Source organism: Lipophrys pholis (genome assembly GCF_963383615.2).
Source record: "Lipophrys pholis genome assembly, chromosome: 5".
NCBI lineage: Eukaryota > Metazoa > Chordata > Actinopteri > Blenniiformes > Blenniidae > Lipophrys > Lipophrys pholis.
Window position 1 is genome coordinate 15400118 of NC_137628.1, and position 19472 is coordinate 15419589.

Consider the following 19472-nt stretch of genomic DNA (forward strand, 5'->3'; position numbering starts at 1 on the left):
GAAAAAACAATCTTCATTTACAGCTGATCATAAAAACAATTAAAAAAAAATGTTAATTTACACGGATCTACATATACACCTGGTTCAGAGCTACTATGAGCATGCCAAACATGTAGGGGGCATAATAAGCCATGTTAGCCAATTAGAGTCCTGGAAAAAACCCGACGTCACGAATGGCGCGAGTCATTTCCTCTTCTTTCAGCGAAACCATTCGTTCTGAATGTGGCATTAAAACAAATAAAGCACAAGAACAAGAACTGCTTTCACTGTTTCCATTTTTAATCAGAGCATTGAAACGGTTCAAACTGTGCACACGGGTCGCTCACAGATGGCGCCAATGACTCGTGCCTCGCACATTGTGTCGTCAATCTCTGTCTACCCTTTTTTTTTTAGATGCAAACAAAGTTTTTCTAAATTTCCACTGTGGCCGGAGTTTTCAGAAATCCTCATTTGTGGCGACTCGTTACTGCGTTTATGCGTAAGTGCAAGGCCCAAATGCAGAGAAATGTCAGCATTTTTGTAAAAAAAATAAATACTGGTACGTGTAAACATGGCCTCAGAATCTCAAAAAGAAACACAACAGACAAAACTTGAAGTATTACCTTGAAACCTATCACCAAACTGCTGCCAATGGATGGACTGAGAGCCGCAGAGCAGCAGCAGAGTGGGAACTTCTTCAGGAGCTTCTCCTTCTGGGTCAGATTCTGGTTCAAAGTGGTTTGGCTGAACAGCGTTTCTCCTTAACATGGCCACAGATAGAATGTAAATAATAGCGCATGGCATAAGGAGGGGAAGCACTTCCTACTCCTCCCAAGATGGGCATGTGGGGCGGAGCCAGTCCAGCTCACCTAAACCCAGCAGATTCTGAATGTGGCTCGAATGATGGAATACTCAACTGGCTGAAAATTAAGGACAAGCTGGATTTGGGGCAAAAAACTTTGAATACAATGTTTTCAGACCAATAGGAACCGTGTGGAAGTGTGGAAAAGTTGTGTGATATGACTCCTTTAATGTTGAGTACCTGTAAACACATCACTTTTAATTAATCTCTTAATAATTATCAGTGAGTGACACACTAGTCTACTAAAGTAGTGAGGTCTCTTCAGGTCACCCTCTCCACTGCATTGCTTATCACACTTTATGACACTCTCCTTCTGCCCGTGCGTTTCCTAAATGAGATTCTGTCATGAAATATCAGTGCAGAGGCACAGCAGGAAAACTCGCCTAATAGCCTAATCACGATAATGCTTCATGATACTCTGCATCTGTTAAAAAAAAACAACTCGTGATTTATTCTTTGCATCTCTGGGGAGGTTGTGTATCATTAGAAGCCGTGTAAAGATCAATTTTATGCAAGTGTCCTCCGCAGAGAGTCTGGTTTTCCTCAGGTCCTGACTCTAATGGAGCGTGGTTTACGTTGAAGACATGAGCGTGCTCTGAAAAACATGCGCTCACATTAAAAGAAAACATGGAAATGAACAGAGAAGTCTAAATAAATTATTAGCAAACATGATAGATACTGATGCTTCCATGTTGGCTGTGAGAGTACTCACTCTGAATGATTTATGATATGAATCTTATTTATTGGCCTTCACAGTCATCCCATCAGAACCTTCAATGCCTCTGGGGGGGGGGGGGGGGGGGGGGGGGGGGTTGAACTGTGCATCCTATCATCGTCAATTAAACATCAAATTAGGGCAAATCCTTTGAAAGACTGATGTTCACACTCCCAGGAGGACAAACGATACCAACACCCGAGAGTTTCAGAGGCGCTGGATTGCCAAGTTATTCAGAAAATTCCATTTTAAATTCAATTCAACTTTATTTCTATAGCACCAAATACAACACAGTCATTTCTGTGTTTTTTTTTACAGAGAGAAACCCAACAAATCCACATGAGCAAGCATAAGCAGTTGTGAAAAGGAATGAAAAATGTCAATAAGCAAATAAACAGACCCACGAGAAAATTAAAAGCAAGCAAATGTAAAAGCAAAAAATTGTAATAATAATGAAATTGCATGGTGTAAAAATGTAAAGATTTACAGGTGATAGTGTTTTGAGAATTATTATTATCATTATAATTATTATTATTAGATAAGCCAATGGGCCCTGAAGAATACATTTTGCACATCACCGTCTCTTTGTCTTCATCTATTTTTGGTTTATCTTGTTTTTGTGCAGATTTTTACAAAAAAAAATTGTTTATCTGTTAGTTTTGCATCTATTTATCCTTAAGTCCATCTTATTGTAGTAGATTGACATATTTATGTGCACATATTTGGTCTTATTATGGTTGTTTGTTATGATTCTGTTGACAGGTGTTTTTAGCCTTCTTTGTACTTTTGCATGAAATTGGAAACTGGCATTTGAAAACTTGTAAACATGAGGAAGTTCCTTTTGTGTTGTTTTAATTGTGTTTTATTGCATTGTAAATGACTTTGTTCACTCAGACAACACAGTATAAACTCCAAATGCTGGAGTTCTTAATCTGATTAAAGCACAATGATGACAAAAGAAGAGAAACGGTCTTCACACGACTGTGGGGATTTTATTTTTTATGTGTGACAGATAAATTATGATCTCGTCATCCAGTCAGAAATGTGGAGACCTCGCTCCAAACTTTCTGAGCTTTTCTAAATAAATACAAAAGAAGAGGGATGTTTTTGAGCGTTGAGAGTCTTGTTCTCGCGTTTGAAGTTCTTTCGATGATTCAACATATTGGGGAAAGTTCCTACTGTTGAAATGCGAATTCTGTGGTACTTTTCTGACTCACGTGTTTGAGTGGTTGCGTCTTATCTCTGCTGTGTGTTTGCATCTCTGTGTGGTTGGTTTGTTTCAGGTCACTTCAGGCCTCTTCCATTTTGCATCTCTGTGTGAGTGCTTCTCTTTGGGGGTATACCTTCACAATATGTTGTTTGTTTTTGCATTTCTTTTGTGACCATTGTGAATTTTTCTGATGGTTTTGCAACTTTCTCAGTGTTTTTGTGCGTCTTTCTTATTGTTTCATCTTTTTTTGTTGTAATTTTGCATCTCTTCATGATTGTCTGTGTGCATTATTTTACAGTATTTTTGTACTTTGTGTCAGTTCTGTATGGTTTCTTGGCTGTATTGTGTCTCCATAGTTAACCGGCACCACTACAACAACCAATAATGTAATAGCCAAAAACCTAATAGTTTTGGCCATTCTGAATGTAATAAAGTTGATAGTGTAATCATTTTCCAATAACAGATTGATAACTAGATTTTTACAGCCATGACTGAGTGTTACATAATCAATGAATGAATATGACCATTATCCCATCAACTACACTTATTTTTGAGAGTCAAACTGCATTAAACCTGATGGATTTACAAGTAATGCAGCCCTATTTATGCATTATAACATTATTGGCTGCAGTTATTACATTTTTTTTACAGTTTTTATTTACTTTTTTTTTTTTAAACGCTACATCAATAATAGATCACATATCTTACTGCAGTGTTGCACGTTCTTACATTATGGGCTTTATTACAAAGAAAACGGGCAAAATAATTACATTATGAGCAGGTATTACTTTATTAGACTTTATTGTATGATTGAGAGGCATTGTATTGTTTGTTGTTATAGATACATATTATAATTAAGGATCTTTTTGTTGGGATGTGTGGAACTTTTTGTAATGAATTACATTGAACCTTTGGGAGGCATGTGTCCATGTATTAAAGTCCTCTGTCCGTGATAAATCATTATTAACATTGTTTAAAGACGTTTTTTTTCCTTTGGATAACTTTGTGGATCTTTATGGTTCACCTGGTAATATTCTATCACGATGAACAATGACAATAAATGACTAGAATGTAGGAGAGCAGTTCTCAAAAGAAAAATGAAGAAAGTAGTTGGGAATAAGTGAATTATGTTGCATCTATTTTTGATGATATTCAAAACTAAATTTTTTTTGTTGTTGGGTGTTTAGTTGTTTTGTTAGTAAATATCTCTCTATTGCTCATTTTATGAATCTTATGCGTAATCTAATGGATATATAACTTTCTGGAAGAATAGTTGACACTACTGTGGCAACAAACGGGGATTTTGAAATAATAAACCATGAACTTTTATAAAACATTTAAATTACAATCGTATTGTTTAAACGTTATCACAAAGCAAGCTGTAATTATATGGAGACAAACGTTGGCAGAAAAGTGGTTCCCCCCGCTGTGTGTGTTTCAGCAGCAGACCCCCGGTGGGTCCCCGGCTCTGTGCAGATAGCCACGCCCACACGCAGCGCGCTCCGCTCGGCCTGCGGAGCCGCAGCGTCCCGCCTCCTGGAGGAGGTGATAAGGTGACTGGAGGCTGCTGCGGGTCACACGGTGGGAACTCACCCGCTCAGGGAGGCTCCGTCTGCCCCGTGGGGATGTTGTAATCCGGACTGAGGAGTTCCTAAACTCTCCTTCCGTCTAGGAATGAAGCAGTAAGTCCCTCCGGTCCGTCACCATGTGGAAACCTTCCGGCGGGTCGAGGATCGCCGTTCGACCGGCGGGACCTCGATCCGCGGCAGCCGCTGCAGCTGCGGTCACCTGCCTGCTGGTAACCGGGATGCTGGTGCTCTCCGGCGGGCAGCCTGGCAGCGCCACCACGGCGAAGCCTCCCTCGGCTGAGGCGAAAGTTTTCTCCACGTATTTCAGGAGGCTGAGCCGGGAGAAGAGGGCAGTCGGCGGGCCGCCGCGGAGCAGCGCTCCTCCCGGGCCGGTGGAGCTTCTGTCCCCGACTGACCTGCTCATCGCGGTGAAGACCACCGGGAGGTATCACCGGCAGAGGCTGGAGCTGCTGCTGGACACCTGGATCTCCAGGAACATGCATCAGGTGAGCCAAGCTTTCCAAGTCATTTTGATGTACAGACAACAACAAAAAGTTTTGTTTTTTTTTTTAAATCTTCAGGGAAGTTTGAGCCTAATTCTTCCCCGGGCCCCCTGCTGCTGCCGCCCCCCCCCCCTGCACTGAGGCTCTCTTTGATCCAGCCTGCCAGTGAATTGTAAAACACAGATAGGAGCCTTTGTGATGAATGAGATGGAGATCTGAGGGCTAACAGGCCAGTCACACTGCTGTTAATGTGTTGACACAATACAAGCAGGAGGGAGAAGGACTCTGCAGGACTTCATCTCCATGAGTTTCCTCACTGCACAGAAAAGCAACTGTTCAACTCAAGGCCACTGAATTTTAATAAAGCAGCTTCAAAGCGGCATGACCATGGCTTCACAAAGAAAGACTGTCTCTATAGAGCTGTAAATATCTGAGAGGGGCTGTTTGAGGTGGTTTTTTGAGGATACCATTCAAACATTTTTGTGGCTTGGTATGGTGGCCAGCTGAGTTGGACTCACTGAGGCTGATTGTACCAAGCCAGAAGTTGGTCCACTCTGGAGCACAATGGCTCCAGGTTGAGCTCGGGTCAGTCCAGGATAAGAGACTTTAACCCACTATAAACCACATCTGGAGTTCTTTAATAAAAATATAAAAAAAGATCTGTTTCAAATGCAATATATATATTTATGCAGTGTAGGAACTAGGGTGTTACAGATTTTTGGGTTTGATTCTGGTATTAGGGAATTTAAAAAAGTCTATGTATATCACGATCTATAACGTGAATATGTTGATTAGTAATGACGTGCGTTGATGCATCACATCCGGCGGCGGCGGCAGGTCAATGTCGCAGCAGCGATGAAAGCATGAATGGTGAACAAGCTAACCTTATTGGTGAAGTGTGAGTCACGCGACAAGGCACATCATGGGAAAGAGGAAAACCTATTGAGCTGTCGTATATTTCACAAACTCGTTAACCTACCGCTGAGGTAAAACGCTCTGGCCACTATCAACAATATCTAAATATCTCCTCTGTCGTTGAAATGTTGACGTGTCTGCACTACACACCCCCCCCCCGGTGTACCGACGAGGTGCAGACGCTCCTCTCTACAACAGGAGAGGAGGAGATTCAGAGGGAGCTGGACGCTGCTGGCCCTCCTGCAGAGACTGCCCGAGGCTACAGAGCCTGTTATTGCGCATGTGCATCTCTCCCCCTCCCTCCTGCTCGTCCAGTTGTAAACAAACACGGCGGCAGTGTAGTGGTATGACTTGCGGTCTGTATTCTAGTTTTATCGTCCATATCAGTAGTTTTATAGTTGAGACTCACCCCTGATAGCATCCAATGTGTCATTAGTCCATATGGATGTCGGGTTCTCTCCATTTTCTACACGTGTATAGTGTATTGTTCTCTGCTCACTTCTGTGTGGTTTCATTCCAAAATCAAGCAACAGCGCCCTCCCATGGCCCGGCATACTAACTACATCATTGTCAGTGTGTCCGCTGCTGCAGTTTAAAAGCGCTCCTTTTTTTTTTTTAAACGGATTAGGTGTTGGCACATGAAACGTTGTCATCTAAACGAGTCCTAAACCATGATTCTGTAATTTCACACTTCACTCATTCCTCAGACTGGTAATTTTACTAATCTTTACCTTCAGGTGTAATTTAATATGTTTCTGTTCTAAAGTTACTTTTATCTGAACAGGGCTCCAATCAAAGGTTTTCTCTGTGAGAATGCTCTTATTGTAAACCCAGCAAGAGCAATAAAGTCATGTAATGAGCTGATTCATCGGAAACAATCTTATGTGGATTAAAACTTAGGCGTGGGATCTGCAGGAGCTTGAATGTGCACTGAAGATGAAGGGGAGAGGCTGGTATGGGGGGAGTTGCGGCTTCTCGCAGATAAATATCTGAGTTCAAAGAGGAGATGGACTTGACAGCTTTTTGGTCGGAATCTCGGTGGTGAGTGAGTCAAAGATGAATCTGTTGCTGCACAGCACATGGTGCCGTGGTGAGCTGCACCCAGCGGCTTCAAAGCCGGTAATGAGACCCAGACCTGACTGCGGATGGTTCGGCGGTCCCTCTGACTTCTACCGAAACCCCCGGGTGTTGGAAGGAGACACTCGTGCAGCTCATTGTTGACATGTAAACACAAGGATATACTGGTGGGGGTGATCAGCTGGTGTGTGTGTCTGTGTGTGTGTGTGTGAGATGCATTCCTGCATCTACTCTCACGGTCAGGTGTTTGTAACTCTACCTGTTTCTCAGACACTCCTCCAAGAGACTGCTGAGTAATGGAAATGCGACAACACACAAACACACATTGTCTGTGCGAGCTTCCCAAACACACACATGCCCTGGGAACTCACTGGATTTCTCATGGGAAGTTAAAAATGTGTCTGATCACAAGAACACACACACACACACACACACACACACACACACACACACACACCACTTGTCTCAGTGGTTGCTGTTGTTTCCTGCGTTGTAAAGTTCAACTGTTGGCCACCCACCCTTACCCCTGAACCCCACCCCCACCCCCCTTCCTTGGTCTTGGCTGAGGCACACACTTCCATGACACAGACACACACTCTCACACTTGTACTGATGCAGACGCTGACTCTTCCTGAGGAGCTTAAGAGGTTCAGAGGGGGAAAAAAAATGAGTCTGACAAGAACTCACAGCTGGCAGAGCTCGTTCCCACTCTTCTTTTTCTTTTTTTTTCTCGCTCCACCGCATGGCGGTGATGTGATCACACAGTACTTTTAACCAGAGATTTATTATTAAATTTGTGCTTCATGGCAGTTGGCTTGTAAAATCCAACCCCTCCGTGTACGGTGATGTCAGCGGGTAATTCTGCACCAGTGTCCCAGTAACATGGGTTTTAAATGTATTTGAAGTTTAGTGCAGCAAGAGATAAAAATTATTATTATTTAGTGTCCTGCTCCTTTGCACTCAGTCTGCTGTAAACATTCAAGCTCCTTTAAACTGTCTTTCTTGGTTTTGGTCCACTCGGTATCAGTTTGTTGTAATAAGGAAATGTCTCCACGTGACCAAGACGATTGTTTAGTAAATGTACACTTTGCTGGAGAAGCGCTGTTGAATTCAAGAGTGAACAGCACGCATGCTGCATTTGCTATTCTGAATGAATCCTTGTCACACATCCATACAACTATTTATCACGACTGCAGTGCTCATGTGCAGTATTGAAGTTTTAGAAAAGTTGCATTTTCCCACATATACACTGAGATGGAGACGCAGTGTTTTCAAAAAGTTACATTTCCAGTAGCTCCAAGCACTCTGGTGACCCAATTATTGCTCTCTCTCTCTTTATCGCTCTCTTTCTCTCTCTCTAATGCAAAAGATGTATTTACAATGTCTGTTTTGTGGAACAATGGCCACCACCAAAAAAGTTTGGGAATTGAAGGCCGATCCTCCTGGAAACAATATCTTGTGCATGAGGTCAGTTAAACTGCAGTACGAACAACCAAATTCAAACAACCCAAACTGAATGGGACAAATGTCATAACTGCCGTCTCTCTTTCACAAATCTTCCTCGTTGGTGTTGGTTGTGCAATGGAGGAATTCCTGATGTTGTAGAAATTCCCTTCCTGAGATCCCAGCTCGTACAAATAAAGCCACAGTAACCAATAGTGCATTCAGTGCAGCACACAACCATTGTTGTAGCAGTTATGAGCCATAAAGTCTAAAGAAACAGTCAAATGGGCCTTTTATTCAGGTTCAAGTGTCAGAAATTGCCACATTCGCACACAACCCAGCACTTTAACTGACTAACAAAATGAAAAGTTTTGAGTCATCTAGTTGAATCCGGTTTAAATTAAACGCAGGCAATGTGAACCAAAAGGGTAAAACTGAAAAGAAAAGCTCACAAGTATTGTACTCTCATGTTTCTGTCAACTCATAAGTGATCATTTGGGGATGTTTATCTGTCTGCTAAGAAACAGGAAAACCGGTAGTTTATGGAGTGAATGTAAACTGAAAGAGGACGAAACAACAAACAAATCTCATGACAGGTCCTTAAACACCGTTTTTGGTCGGCAGGAGGGACTCATAGCTGGTTTTCAGTTAGACCCTAAGGTTCTGTTTACATGAAAACATTTTCAAGTGAAAAGGAAAAACTTGGAGACTTGGATGTCTGTTTACACGACGACAGTGCTCCGAGTCACTAAAAATGAAACTTTTTGAAAACACTCGGACACTTGTCTCCATGTCAACGTGGGAAAACGCAACTGTTCTGAGACCCTGCTACTGTGCACGCGCGCCGCGGCCGTCCTAAGTATTTTCGTCTGCACAAGTAGGTGGACAATAACAGTGTTTGCCTCCCAGTCCATATTCTCCTGGGACTCGAGCGTCACCCGTAATAGCGATCCAACTCGGTCGTCTGTCTGTTCGAATGTCCGTGTACTTGCCATTGTTTAATGTTTATCGCCTGTGAGAAAAGTCTCAACCACTGTGTCTGTAAATAAGGTCAAAATCAACCAGAGACTCAGCATGTTGGCCTTGTTGTCATTGTTTCATTTCAGTTCCATTGTCCTGGAAAACTGAGCTAAAACAAGAGACTGTTTACGCACGGCTCTGTGTGTGCACCCCAGGGTGTGTGCCGGCTTCCTGTGGAAAGTTATGGGGCCTGCACAGTTTCCTGAGTGTGTGCTGACCCTCGACCCCGTCACTCGTCACATACACACACACACACACACACACACACACACACACACACACACACACACACACACACACACACACACACACACACACACACACACACACACACACACACACACACACACACACACACACACACACACACACACACACGGTTTGTGAGCAGCTGCTCTGCTGCTGACGGACAGGAGGCTTACCTTCGGCTCAGCCTTCGTCCTGCACGCCGCCGCCGTGTGGAAACGGGTGGAGCCTCACCTGAAATCACAAACACTGACCCCAGAACAATGCTGGAATAACACACATGGTGTTGCGTTGTGTTTTTTTTCCTGCAACAGACGTACGTGTTCACTGATGGAGAGGACGAGGGGCTGAGGAAAAAGATGGGTAAGACAGACACACACACACACACACACACACACACACAAAGTTATCTTACTGTTTGGGGACATTAGTTGAGTAGTGCTTCAACCTGACTTCATCAGAATTCTTTCCCAGAAATGAATGAGGGGATTGGGATCCTGCTGGGAAAAGACCCCCCCCCCAGACACTATAGTTCTCCGGCAGCAGTGGGCCCACCATTGCTCTAAAGTTGGCCATACCGACTCGCCTAACCCAAAGTCCTGACATTCTTCCCTCTATGTTATGTCCCAGAACGCCTAGACATGGGGTCTCTTACCTTAAACTGACTCATGCTTTGTTTTTATGGGCTCACAAAGTGAGAGAAACACTCTCCAAAATGTGTGTACACTGATGTAGTTGTCCCCAACTGTAGTAAATGTTAATATACAAACACACACGGTCAACATTTTGTCATTTAACCTTAACGTGACCCTCGCCTTATTCTAACCTCATATCTGCACCTGGAAGTGTGATTGTCGCTGTTGTACGGACACCAATGCGAGACTTATTCTATGAATGTGTGTTAATACACACACACATACACACTGGCTGTGTTTTTTGCTGAGTCGCCGCAGTGTTATCTGCAGGTTGACAGGCAGGAAAGCAGGAACCAGGCTGCTGACTGAGCAATGTGTTTTACACAAAGTCCGGGAAGTCACTTCGTTTTAATCAACAGACCTTTTCCTCTTTTCACTGGCAGAATTGTTCTGCGTTCAATGAGGTATTCTTCTCATTATCAGACGCCTTCATTATGTGACTCGCTGTGAAATTAGTGTCTGGGGGCGGGGGGGGGGTTTCAATCAGCTTCCATTCTTCTTAACATTTAGTGTTTTAGAATCTGCACATTTCCTAGTAGTTTGGATTCCTTCTCACTCGTTTGTCTGTTTTTGGTCCTCAGGCTCTCACCTGATCAACACCAACTGCTCAGCAGCACATAACCGTCAAGCCCTCTCCTGTAAAATGGCCCTGGAATATGACACTTTTCTTAATTCCGGGAAGAAGTAAGATCCATTTCCACATAAAACTCTGCACCGCTCAGACCTACAGACGGAGCGGCTTGCTATAACGCTCTTCGTCATCATGTGCTGCAGGTGGTTCTGTCACGTTGACGATGACAACTACCTGAACGTGGGCTCCCTGCTGAAACTCTTGTCTCAGTATAGCCACACTCAGGACGTTTACATCGGCCGGCCCAGCCTGGAGCGACCGATCGAGGCCACGGAGAAGCTGGACACAACTGAAACGGTAATTTACAAGTCCGACTGAATAAACCATGGAACCAAGTTGTTGGGGTTTTTTTTCTCCATCACCTTATCCAACACCTGTTCCTCTTCTGAATCAACACCATTTAGTTTCTGTCTCTTTAAGGTTTACTGCTCTGATTTCTCATTTCTCATGACCAGGCAACATACGGCACCAAATCCCTGTAATTTGACACCAGACTCATCCACTTAGCTACAGTTGTTGCTCCGGTAACTAGTGTGTATGAGGAAATTAATGATGGTCGCTACTATAAGTTATTAACAATGGAACTAATCTGATGTGATTAAACTGAATCAATTAAAAAAGCTTTTCTTTTCATCACAATCATGCATTTATTCATTTAAAGGCATATTTGGTCAAGTTTAATATGAATATCACTGTAACACTATATGCATGCCTGATGCTGAGGAAAAGCGTTTCAAATCCTCTTTGATTCAAATACCGCTTGTATGTTGAAGTAATGGAAACTAAATCAATGTGGACAGTCGAGCTTAAGTAAAAGGAAAAATACATCACTTCATGTTTTAGACATTATTGGATGTCCACAGGTCAGGTTTGGAGTTGAGGGTCTCTCTCTGTGGAGTTTGGATATTCTCCCCGGTTTCCTTCCTTCCACAGTCCACAAACGTGTTTTGAGGTTAAACTGCCCATATGTGTGAATGAGAGCGTCGGTCTCTGTTTGCTCTGCGATAAACTGCCGATCTGTACTCGTTCTTTGCTCCGTCAGCTGAGCTCTGACTTAAGTCGAATGACAGAAGTAAATCCTGTCATTTCTTGGACGAAAGCTTATATCAAGAAGGAGCCAATAGTAAAGCACTGTTGTCAGTGTATCACACAGAAAGACGGGCTGAATTGTCTGACGCCATCTTACTACATCCCTCCTCCTTCATGCTGTTTGTGTGTGTTTGTGCAGAAAAAGGCTCATTTCTGGTTCGCCACGGGAGGAGCGGGCTTCTGTCTGAGCCGCGGCCTCGCACTCAAGATGAAGCCGTGGGCGAGGTGAGCCCTCAACTTTTGATCTCTGACACTGTGAGAGCTCTCAGTCCTCTTCAACTCACTGTGTGTATTCTCCTCGTGCGTCCAGTGGCGGCGCTTTCATGACCACAGCCGAACACATTCGCCTGCCCGACGACTGCACGGTGGGATACATCGTGGAGGCTCTGCTCGAGGCGAGCCTCACCCGCTGTCCGCTGTTTCACTCCCACCTGGAGAATCTGGCACTGGTGTCTGACATCAACAAGCAGGTACGCTCTCACAGTCAGTGCCTGGAAAATAACTTCTTCCACTGGGGAAACTCCAAATGAGTCACATTTACCTCCGTGTTGCCATCAGGTCACACTCAGCTACGGCATTCTGGAAAATAGCAGGAACACCGTCAATGTCAAAGGCCCATTTTCAATTAAAGACGATCCCACCAGGTAAGATATCTGCCAATATCAGTGTGTGATCGATGTCATGAGGACTGCAAACTGAGAAGTTATAAGTTCATTTCATTTTTCAAACTTTTCCATTCACTCACCAAAAAGTGCAGGCAGAACGTTCAATGAATTGTTTGACGCATGAATCTGGAAAAAAAACAAAATCGAATTACTTTCTATTATTTCCAGCTGCTCTTCTGTCACGTCTCTTTGTCTGTTACCGGTTTAACAGGTCATTACTAAATGAATATTAAAGTTTGATTTAGCACACAATGCTTTTACCCCTAAAAGTCGACTCTTTTACCTGTAAAAATTAATATAATGTCCCAAGATAGTTCTCCAGAGTAACGAGGGTTGCTTTACAGTGTGGAATGTTGGGGAAGTGTTTTATTTCTCACTTAATTGAACTAGCGGTGGACATGGATGAGACACAGGAAGACTTCCTCATTCTTTACTATTGACACACGCCGTAGCGACTTTCTACAGTCAAACTCGATTGTCGGACTCGTCTTTCTAACGTCGGCTCAATGGCTTCCTGAGGGAGATGTTGGTGGACACAACAGTGACGCTGGTAACCAACGTATTAACTCGTGGTTACACTTTCTGATGACACAAACCCCATGGTTTGTAGTAAAAAACACTCTTAGAAGCACATCTGTTTGTTCAGTTTTAATGTAAAGCATCAAAAATGTAAAGATTATGCTGCTTACCTCAGGGTTTATAATCCTAAGCAGTTTTTGAACTTGTGGAGAGATTGTTTGAGTTTTTTTTCCAGCTGCTTCAATTACCCATATTTACAGCTCTGCTGCAATGTCGCCTTTGTATGAAGTTACACTATTCTTTGAGATACAATGCAGCATAATTTCTCTATCCATTATGTGCCAGCTTGAGCCAGAACGGCTTTATTGGACGCATCCGCGCCGTCTGATTATCCATGTTGTGATAAACTGGAGAGCTGCAACCTTGTTTGTCCAAAGAAGTGTCATCATCCTCGGCTTAGAGAGAATTTAAAGGGATGAATTAGTACCACAATTTCATACCGTTCTACACAATTCAAATGATATCCTTGAATTTATTAGTGGAATTTAATGTATGTGCCCCAAAGGACATGGAATTACACTTCAGCATGTGTAAAAGACGTTTCCACGGGGACCATAAATGCTTCCATAATAAAAGGACCACCCACATGCAACATTCCTCCAAATGATCCTATCTGAAGTAACCTTGACCAGAAGAGGATTTAATGTTTTATTCAGCCAGTTATCGCCGGCTCTCATTCCCCTGCCTGGCGTATTTACTGTGTTGCCTTGAGGTAATTGTTGTTTATTGTGTTGCTTCATGGAAGATGCACGTTCTAATAAACATAGAAGGTGGGAAGTATCGAGATAAGCTGCCACTTGCTATATTTCTATTGAGCAGGAACAACGTGTGTGCTACAGCCGAGCTTTATGTAAGAGAGCGGTGTCGCTGCGACAGGTTTCCTGGCTTTGTTCATTGTGTGCGCCTGCGTGTGTGTTGGCCCGCCGCTTGTGTTGTCGCAGTCTTTTACTTTGCAATGCGCAGCTGGCAGCTTCCAGGCATTGTGACAGCGGTTTCCCTCTCCTTCACAGATTCAGGTCTGTCCATTGTCTGCTGTACCCAGACACCCCGTGGTGCCCCAGCCCCCGGCGGCTTTAACACCCACCCAGAGACAAAAGAGGGGCGGGGGGGGGGGGGGGGGGGTCGGGGCGCAAGCGGCTGGAGAAGAGGAGGGAACGCTCTGCAGAGACTCAACACGGCCCGCCGCTGTCTGCTGGAGAACGTCCGAGTCCGACGGACGGAAATGTTTCCCTCATGTTTCACGGCAGACCGAGTCCGAGGGGAGGAACATTATCGTCAGCTGAACTGGCGCTCGCCACAAAAAGGCCAAAGACTTCTAACAGGCTGTCTGGTTTCATCAGAGTTGGACTCAGCCACAATAATGTGGCTTTCTGGGTGCTGGAAGGCCACTGGGTCTGTTCCCGCTGGTTTCCAGGCTGCACGCTAAGATGAGATAGAGTATTTGGCTACTGTTGAACTGTAATAGATTACAAGTAAAAGTAGTGTTGTCCAGAACAAACTCCAAATATTACTCACTTTTAAAAGGTGTTTAGTGCCGCGGTAATAGCAGATCTTGAAGTGAAGTTAAAGCACATTAGTATATGACATTTATATCATTTTGTTGATAAACTGGCTACAAAACTACAAAATTCTTCCACAATTCAAATTGTCGCAGTACTTTACTGCTGTGGTGTTAGTATTTATGTCCATTATTTCTACATATGCTGGCGCAAAAATATCCTTAATTCTCCTCATACTTAACACAGGGGTGTCAAACACATTGCAGGGTTACATCCTCAGCGGTTTGGGAATGGACTGGTAATACAGTGTCATAATAACATTTAAATTGAACCTTTTCAGTTTATATTTGTTGTGGCACCAAGTACAAGTGTGGAAAAGGTGTATGTTTTAGTACATGGCTACAATCTCAACCTGAAGCCCGTTCTAATGATACTCTCTGGTGCTAAATGCAATAATAATGATACTACTACTACTACTAATAATAATAATACATTTTATTTGAAGGCGCCTTTCCTGGAGCTGTACAATCATACAAATACAGTCAAATATCCAAAGATCTTCTGTTATAGCTGTTACAGCCTTTTGCATCTATGTTTTTTTACAAACACTGCCTGGCAGCATGGTTTTGAGATTAATGTGATGTAATGTTGAATGTGTAACAGTTAAAAAGTCAACGCTTCCTTTGCAACTTTTTTCAAGTTGCTTGGTCTTTTACCTGGACCGGATTGGAACCCCTTGCAGGCCGGGTTAACCGGCCTTTTGTTTGACACCCCCTGCTTTCAAACATGCCTGAGGAAACTACGTAGTACTGGCTTGACCCAACTGCTTCTGGATACATTTCATTATTTTTTTTCGTATTTTGATTCAATGCAGATTGTATCTGTAAAAGCAAAATGCTTTAAAACTGAAGTGGTGACACCTTTCAGTTTGAAATAAACTAGACTATTTAACATGAGCAAGTTCCTGCACCTTTACCTGGATAAATCAACACAGACAGTTTGAGTCACACGATGAGCTGAGAAGGTGCAGGATGTGCAGTTCTTTACCGTCAGGTCGCTGAGTACAATGTTGTCACTCAGCTGGTAACGCAGCATGTATTATTTGAGTAAATTCAGAGTAAATGTGCCAGTGAAGTCGTAGCAACCTTTTCATATGAAGTGTTGGACCCACACGGGGAGATCGTCGGCTAAATGCATTTTCTTGTATCATGGTGAAAGATGAATGAAAGGTAGATGTATGGCTGCATCCCACTGCGCTTGGTATCTACTTGGGTCAATACCAACAAAAATACTTCACCAAGTGGTTTTAATGATCCGATCTTCTTTATTTGGGGTTGTTTTTTTCTGTTATTTCAATGCCATCACCTGATTTTATTATTTCCTTCTGTCATCATTTGTTTAATATACAATTCCAACAGGTGTACTGGACAAAACACCTTGAAGTGTTTCTATTGTCGCCCGTTCTGCTTGTACATTCCCAGTGACGCTCGCGGCTCGTTCACTGCTTTACTTTGTTAGGTGGCGCTACAGACTATCGGGATTCAGCACATAACTCTGTTGTTCAGTAGGAAGGATCGGTCACTTTTCAGCATCCTGATGCACAAAGAAAATCAATATTCAGTATTAACCCTCTCCATGAAGTATATATCATGACTCAGCACTTTTCCCACCTTGTTTTTTTTTGTTTTGCTTCTCGTTATTTTCATTTGGTAAAAAGAGGTTAAAGGAATAGTTCGACTCTTTGGGAAACATGCCAGATTTCCCAAAATGTCTGATTATCCTTTTTATCCCCTGATGTGTCTGCCACAAGTGATCCTCCAACCTGAAGGGTATTTTAGTGTTTAATGCGTGAATAAATGGACAGATTGTGACCAGAACAGTTTATGCAAATGGAGCAGTGGGAAGATGACGGTATCTACTTTGAGGTTTTATTGAGAAATGACTCACGTTGAGTCGTCTTCTAGCTTCCTGTGAGCAGTTGTCTCGCCGTCACGTTGAAGTTGCTGAAGGCCGATTGGTTAGACGCCGTCCCTCTTTAGTTGAATGTATATGATGAACCGTTGCTTCTGATGTTCTCTCCAGTATCTGGACTGTGTGCAGACGTTACGGTGAATAAAAACTGTTTTTCAATCAGATGTGTTGAGGGTGATTTTTTTATTTCTTTCCTTTTTTTTTTGTGCTACCTCACACCAGGAGACTGCAGAGGGCGTCACGGTACAATGGACACACACACACACACACACACACACACACACACACACACACACACACACACACACACACACACAGGCTCCTCCAGACCAAAGAAATCTTCATTCGCTTGTTGTTTTTAAGATACTGAGTAAACAGCGACATCTGCTGGATGCGTGTGGCTTTTCATGTGAGTGTTTTTCTTGTTTCAAGGTTTATTGTCTAATGCACATCAGAAAAAAAAATTGTAAAATAAACAAATAAAACAATCCCTACTCTGCTGTCAATAGAAAATGCAAATGGTAAAATAATATCCAAAAGAAAACCATGCACAATACGCTAACCAAGGTAGGGCAAAATAGAAAACAAAAAAGGTATATGTACTGTATTTAACTAACAATCTGGTCAAAATAAAAGACATCTCCCCTGTTTCACAAAGACAATTCAACATGGAAATAAAGTTTAGATTATGACATTTTACAAATTCATGTAACGCCATGTAATTCACCTCTCAAACCTTCAAGGAAAGCACTTACTTAACTTTCAGTATATGTCGTTACCTTTAGCCACTCACAACATGAAGGTGATGCTTATTCCAAAATGATCTGAATGGCTTTTGTTTTGGTGGAAGCAGCGTTTACAAAAGAGAAACGAAATCTGTCATTTTTTTCAGTCTTGACTGGTTCTATTTCATCAAGACACTTTTAATACAGCCCAACTAACTGGTACTGGGTGAAATTGATCAAATCCATCAAAGAACATCCAATTTTTGCCTGCTGCCTTCTTTTCACTGTGTTGATTCTGCCTTTCAGAAGTAGGTTAGCTCCACCAGAAATAGCTGCACAGACATCTGTGATGGGTTTTGTCTGCTGACTCACGGTGCGTGAGGAAACCAACTGAGGACTGAAGCGGGGACGGTTTTTTTCACACAGCTGCTGTGATAATGGAGTTGTTGGACACATCGAGACGTGTTGGCTGCTTATGAAGCTGGAGTTACTCCATATATCGGCTTATGATAAGCTTTCAACACCTGTGGTTGTCTTTCTTATATTATACTCATGGTGGTTTTCTGTTTTAGTTTTCTGTTTTATAAGTATATGTTATATTGTGAGTTTTTGCCAGATTTATTTATTTTTTTAAATCGTGGTTGCACTTCACCAAGTACATTTATCCATCCTTCTTATTTAGTTACCTCTTCATCCAACTTCAGGTATGTCAGTCTGAAGCCAATCACAGCCCGACACCTGATCAACACCTGAACAAAACAAACACACTCATTAGAATAATCTGACAGAGTAACATGTTTTATGGATTTTATATCTAAACTCAGCACAGACTCAATACTCAATATGATACTCATCCTTTATATTATTGTACACTGAATATCGAAATTGCTTGTGATAAACTATATGAAGCAGATTGTTAAAGCAAGTTTTTTTTTTTATTATTCCTTTTTTTTTTTCTTACTCCCAACAGACACAATGAATCAGAGATAAACTTTGCAAAACTCCATTTGGGAAGCTACAGAAAAAAGATGAAAATATTACTGTGTACCTGTAAACATGGAAGGCTGGCCATCATAGCAGCTCCACCATCAGACAAAACTCACAAATAGGAACAACACAGCTTCTCAACATCATGTAACATACTACTTTTTATAAGTTTTTTTTTTTTTTTTAATGTTAATGTTGAACAGAATTGAGTTCAACCCTGCACAGCAGTTCCTATCACCAATGTAGAGTGATGTCAAAGGCTGAACAAAGCAGGTTGAGAGATAAACAGTCATTTTATCAACTGACAGGAAAACACAAGACCACAGAGAAAAGCACAGAGACGCAGGGAGAGGAAAAAACCCACAGACCGACAACAACAAGACATAGAACTGAAACCCAACTGGTGCAGCCATCATGTCCAGACAATCACACACACCCGGCCACAGGTGACACACATCAGGGCAGCAATCAGACAGGAGGAGGGCAGGTCAAGGAGTCTGAAACAAGAGACAGCACAAGACTTCAAACTAAAACAGGAAACAGATGAAACTGAATATGGTTTTACCCTTAGTAAAAAAAAATAATAATAATAATAAGTCCCCACCCTTGAGGGATAACATCAGAGAAGAACTAAAACCAAACTGTTGACCAATGATTGCATGACTCAGTGAGGGGGAAACAATAATAAACATAAGATATCTTTATTCCATCTGCTATAAATACTCCAACCACCAACGACAGAAAATCCTAAACATTTTGTGGTTTCTCTGTTGCTTGTTTATAAGTGTGTGTCATGATTCAGAGGGGGTTAGAAACTAATTGCTGTCACCACCTTGGCTAAACAATGGGGTCTATTTATTCTAAATTGAGGAGTGTGGCTGGCTTTACCATTGTCGGGTAACAGTCACATACATCCGACGGCTGCTTGTGCTCGTCGTCCTTTAAATTGCCTGAAATGAACTAAAAACATCTCCAAAGGTCATAAATGTCCACAATCATCATTATTCTGCCCCTGATAGCTTCTGTTGGGCTTTTCAAGTTTGTCTGACGATGGACTGATGAGCTGTTCATGGTGTAACCTGCCTTCACTCAG

The 19472-nt window shown here is 42.5% G+C and overlaps 1 protein-coding gene across 1 annotated transcript; it reads left to right on the top strand.

Moving 5' to 3' along the window:
• The first annotated feature begins 4342 nt into the window (after window positions 1–4342).
• Window positions 4343–16830, top strand: LOC308109417 (beta-1,3-N-acetylglucosaminyltransferase lunatic fringe-like). Its single transcript, XM_080462957.1, has 8 exons — window positions 4343–4840; window positions 9853–9901; window positions 10815–10917; window positions 11008–11161; window positions 12093–12178; window positions 12264–12423; window positions 12512–12597; window positions 14208–16830. Exons 1-8 carry the CDS (start codon window positions 4472–4474, stop codon window positions 14272–14274), a joined length of 1074 nt encoding a protein of 357 aa, XP_080319083.1. The 5' UTR covers window positions 4343–4471; the 3' UTR covers window positions 14275–16830.
• The last annotated feature ends 2642 nt before the right edge of the window (window positions 16831–19472 follow it).

Bases quoted from the DNA above. Each gene is read 5' to 3' on its own strand.
- LOC308109417 (XM_080462957.1), top strand. From the start codon at position 4,472: ATGTGGAAACCTTCCGGCGGGTCGAGGATCGCCGTTCGACCGGCGGGA. The intron at 9,902-10,814 runs GTAAGACAGACA...TTTGGTCCTCAG, and splicing joins GGGGCTGAGGAAAAAGATGG to GCTCTCACCTGATCAACACC. The intron at 12,598-14,207 runs GTAAGATATCTG...TCTCCTTCACAG, and splicing joins ATTAAAGACGATCCCACCAG to ATTCAGGTCTGTCCATTGTC.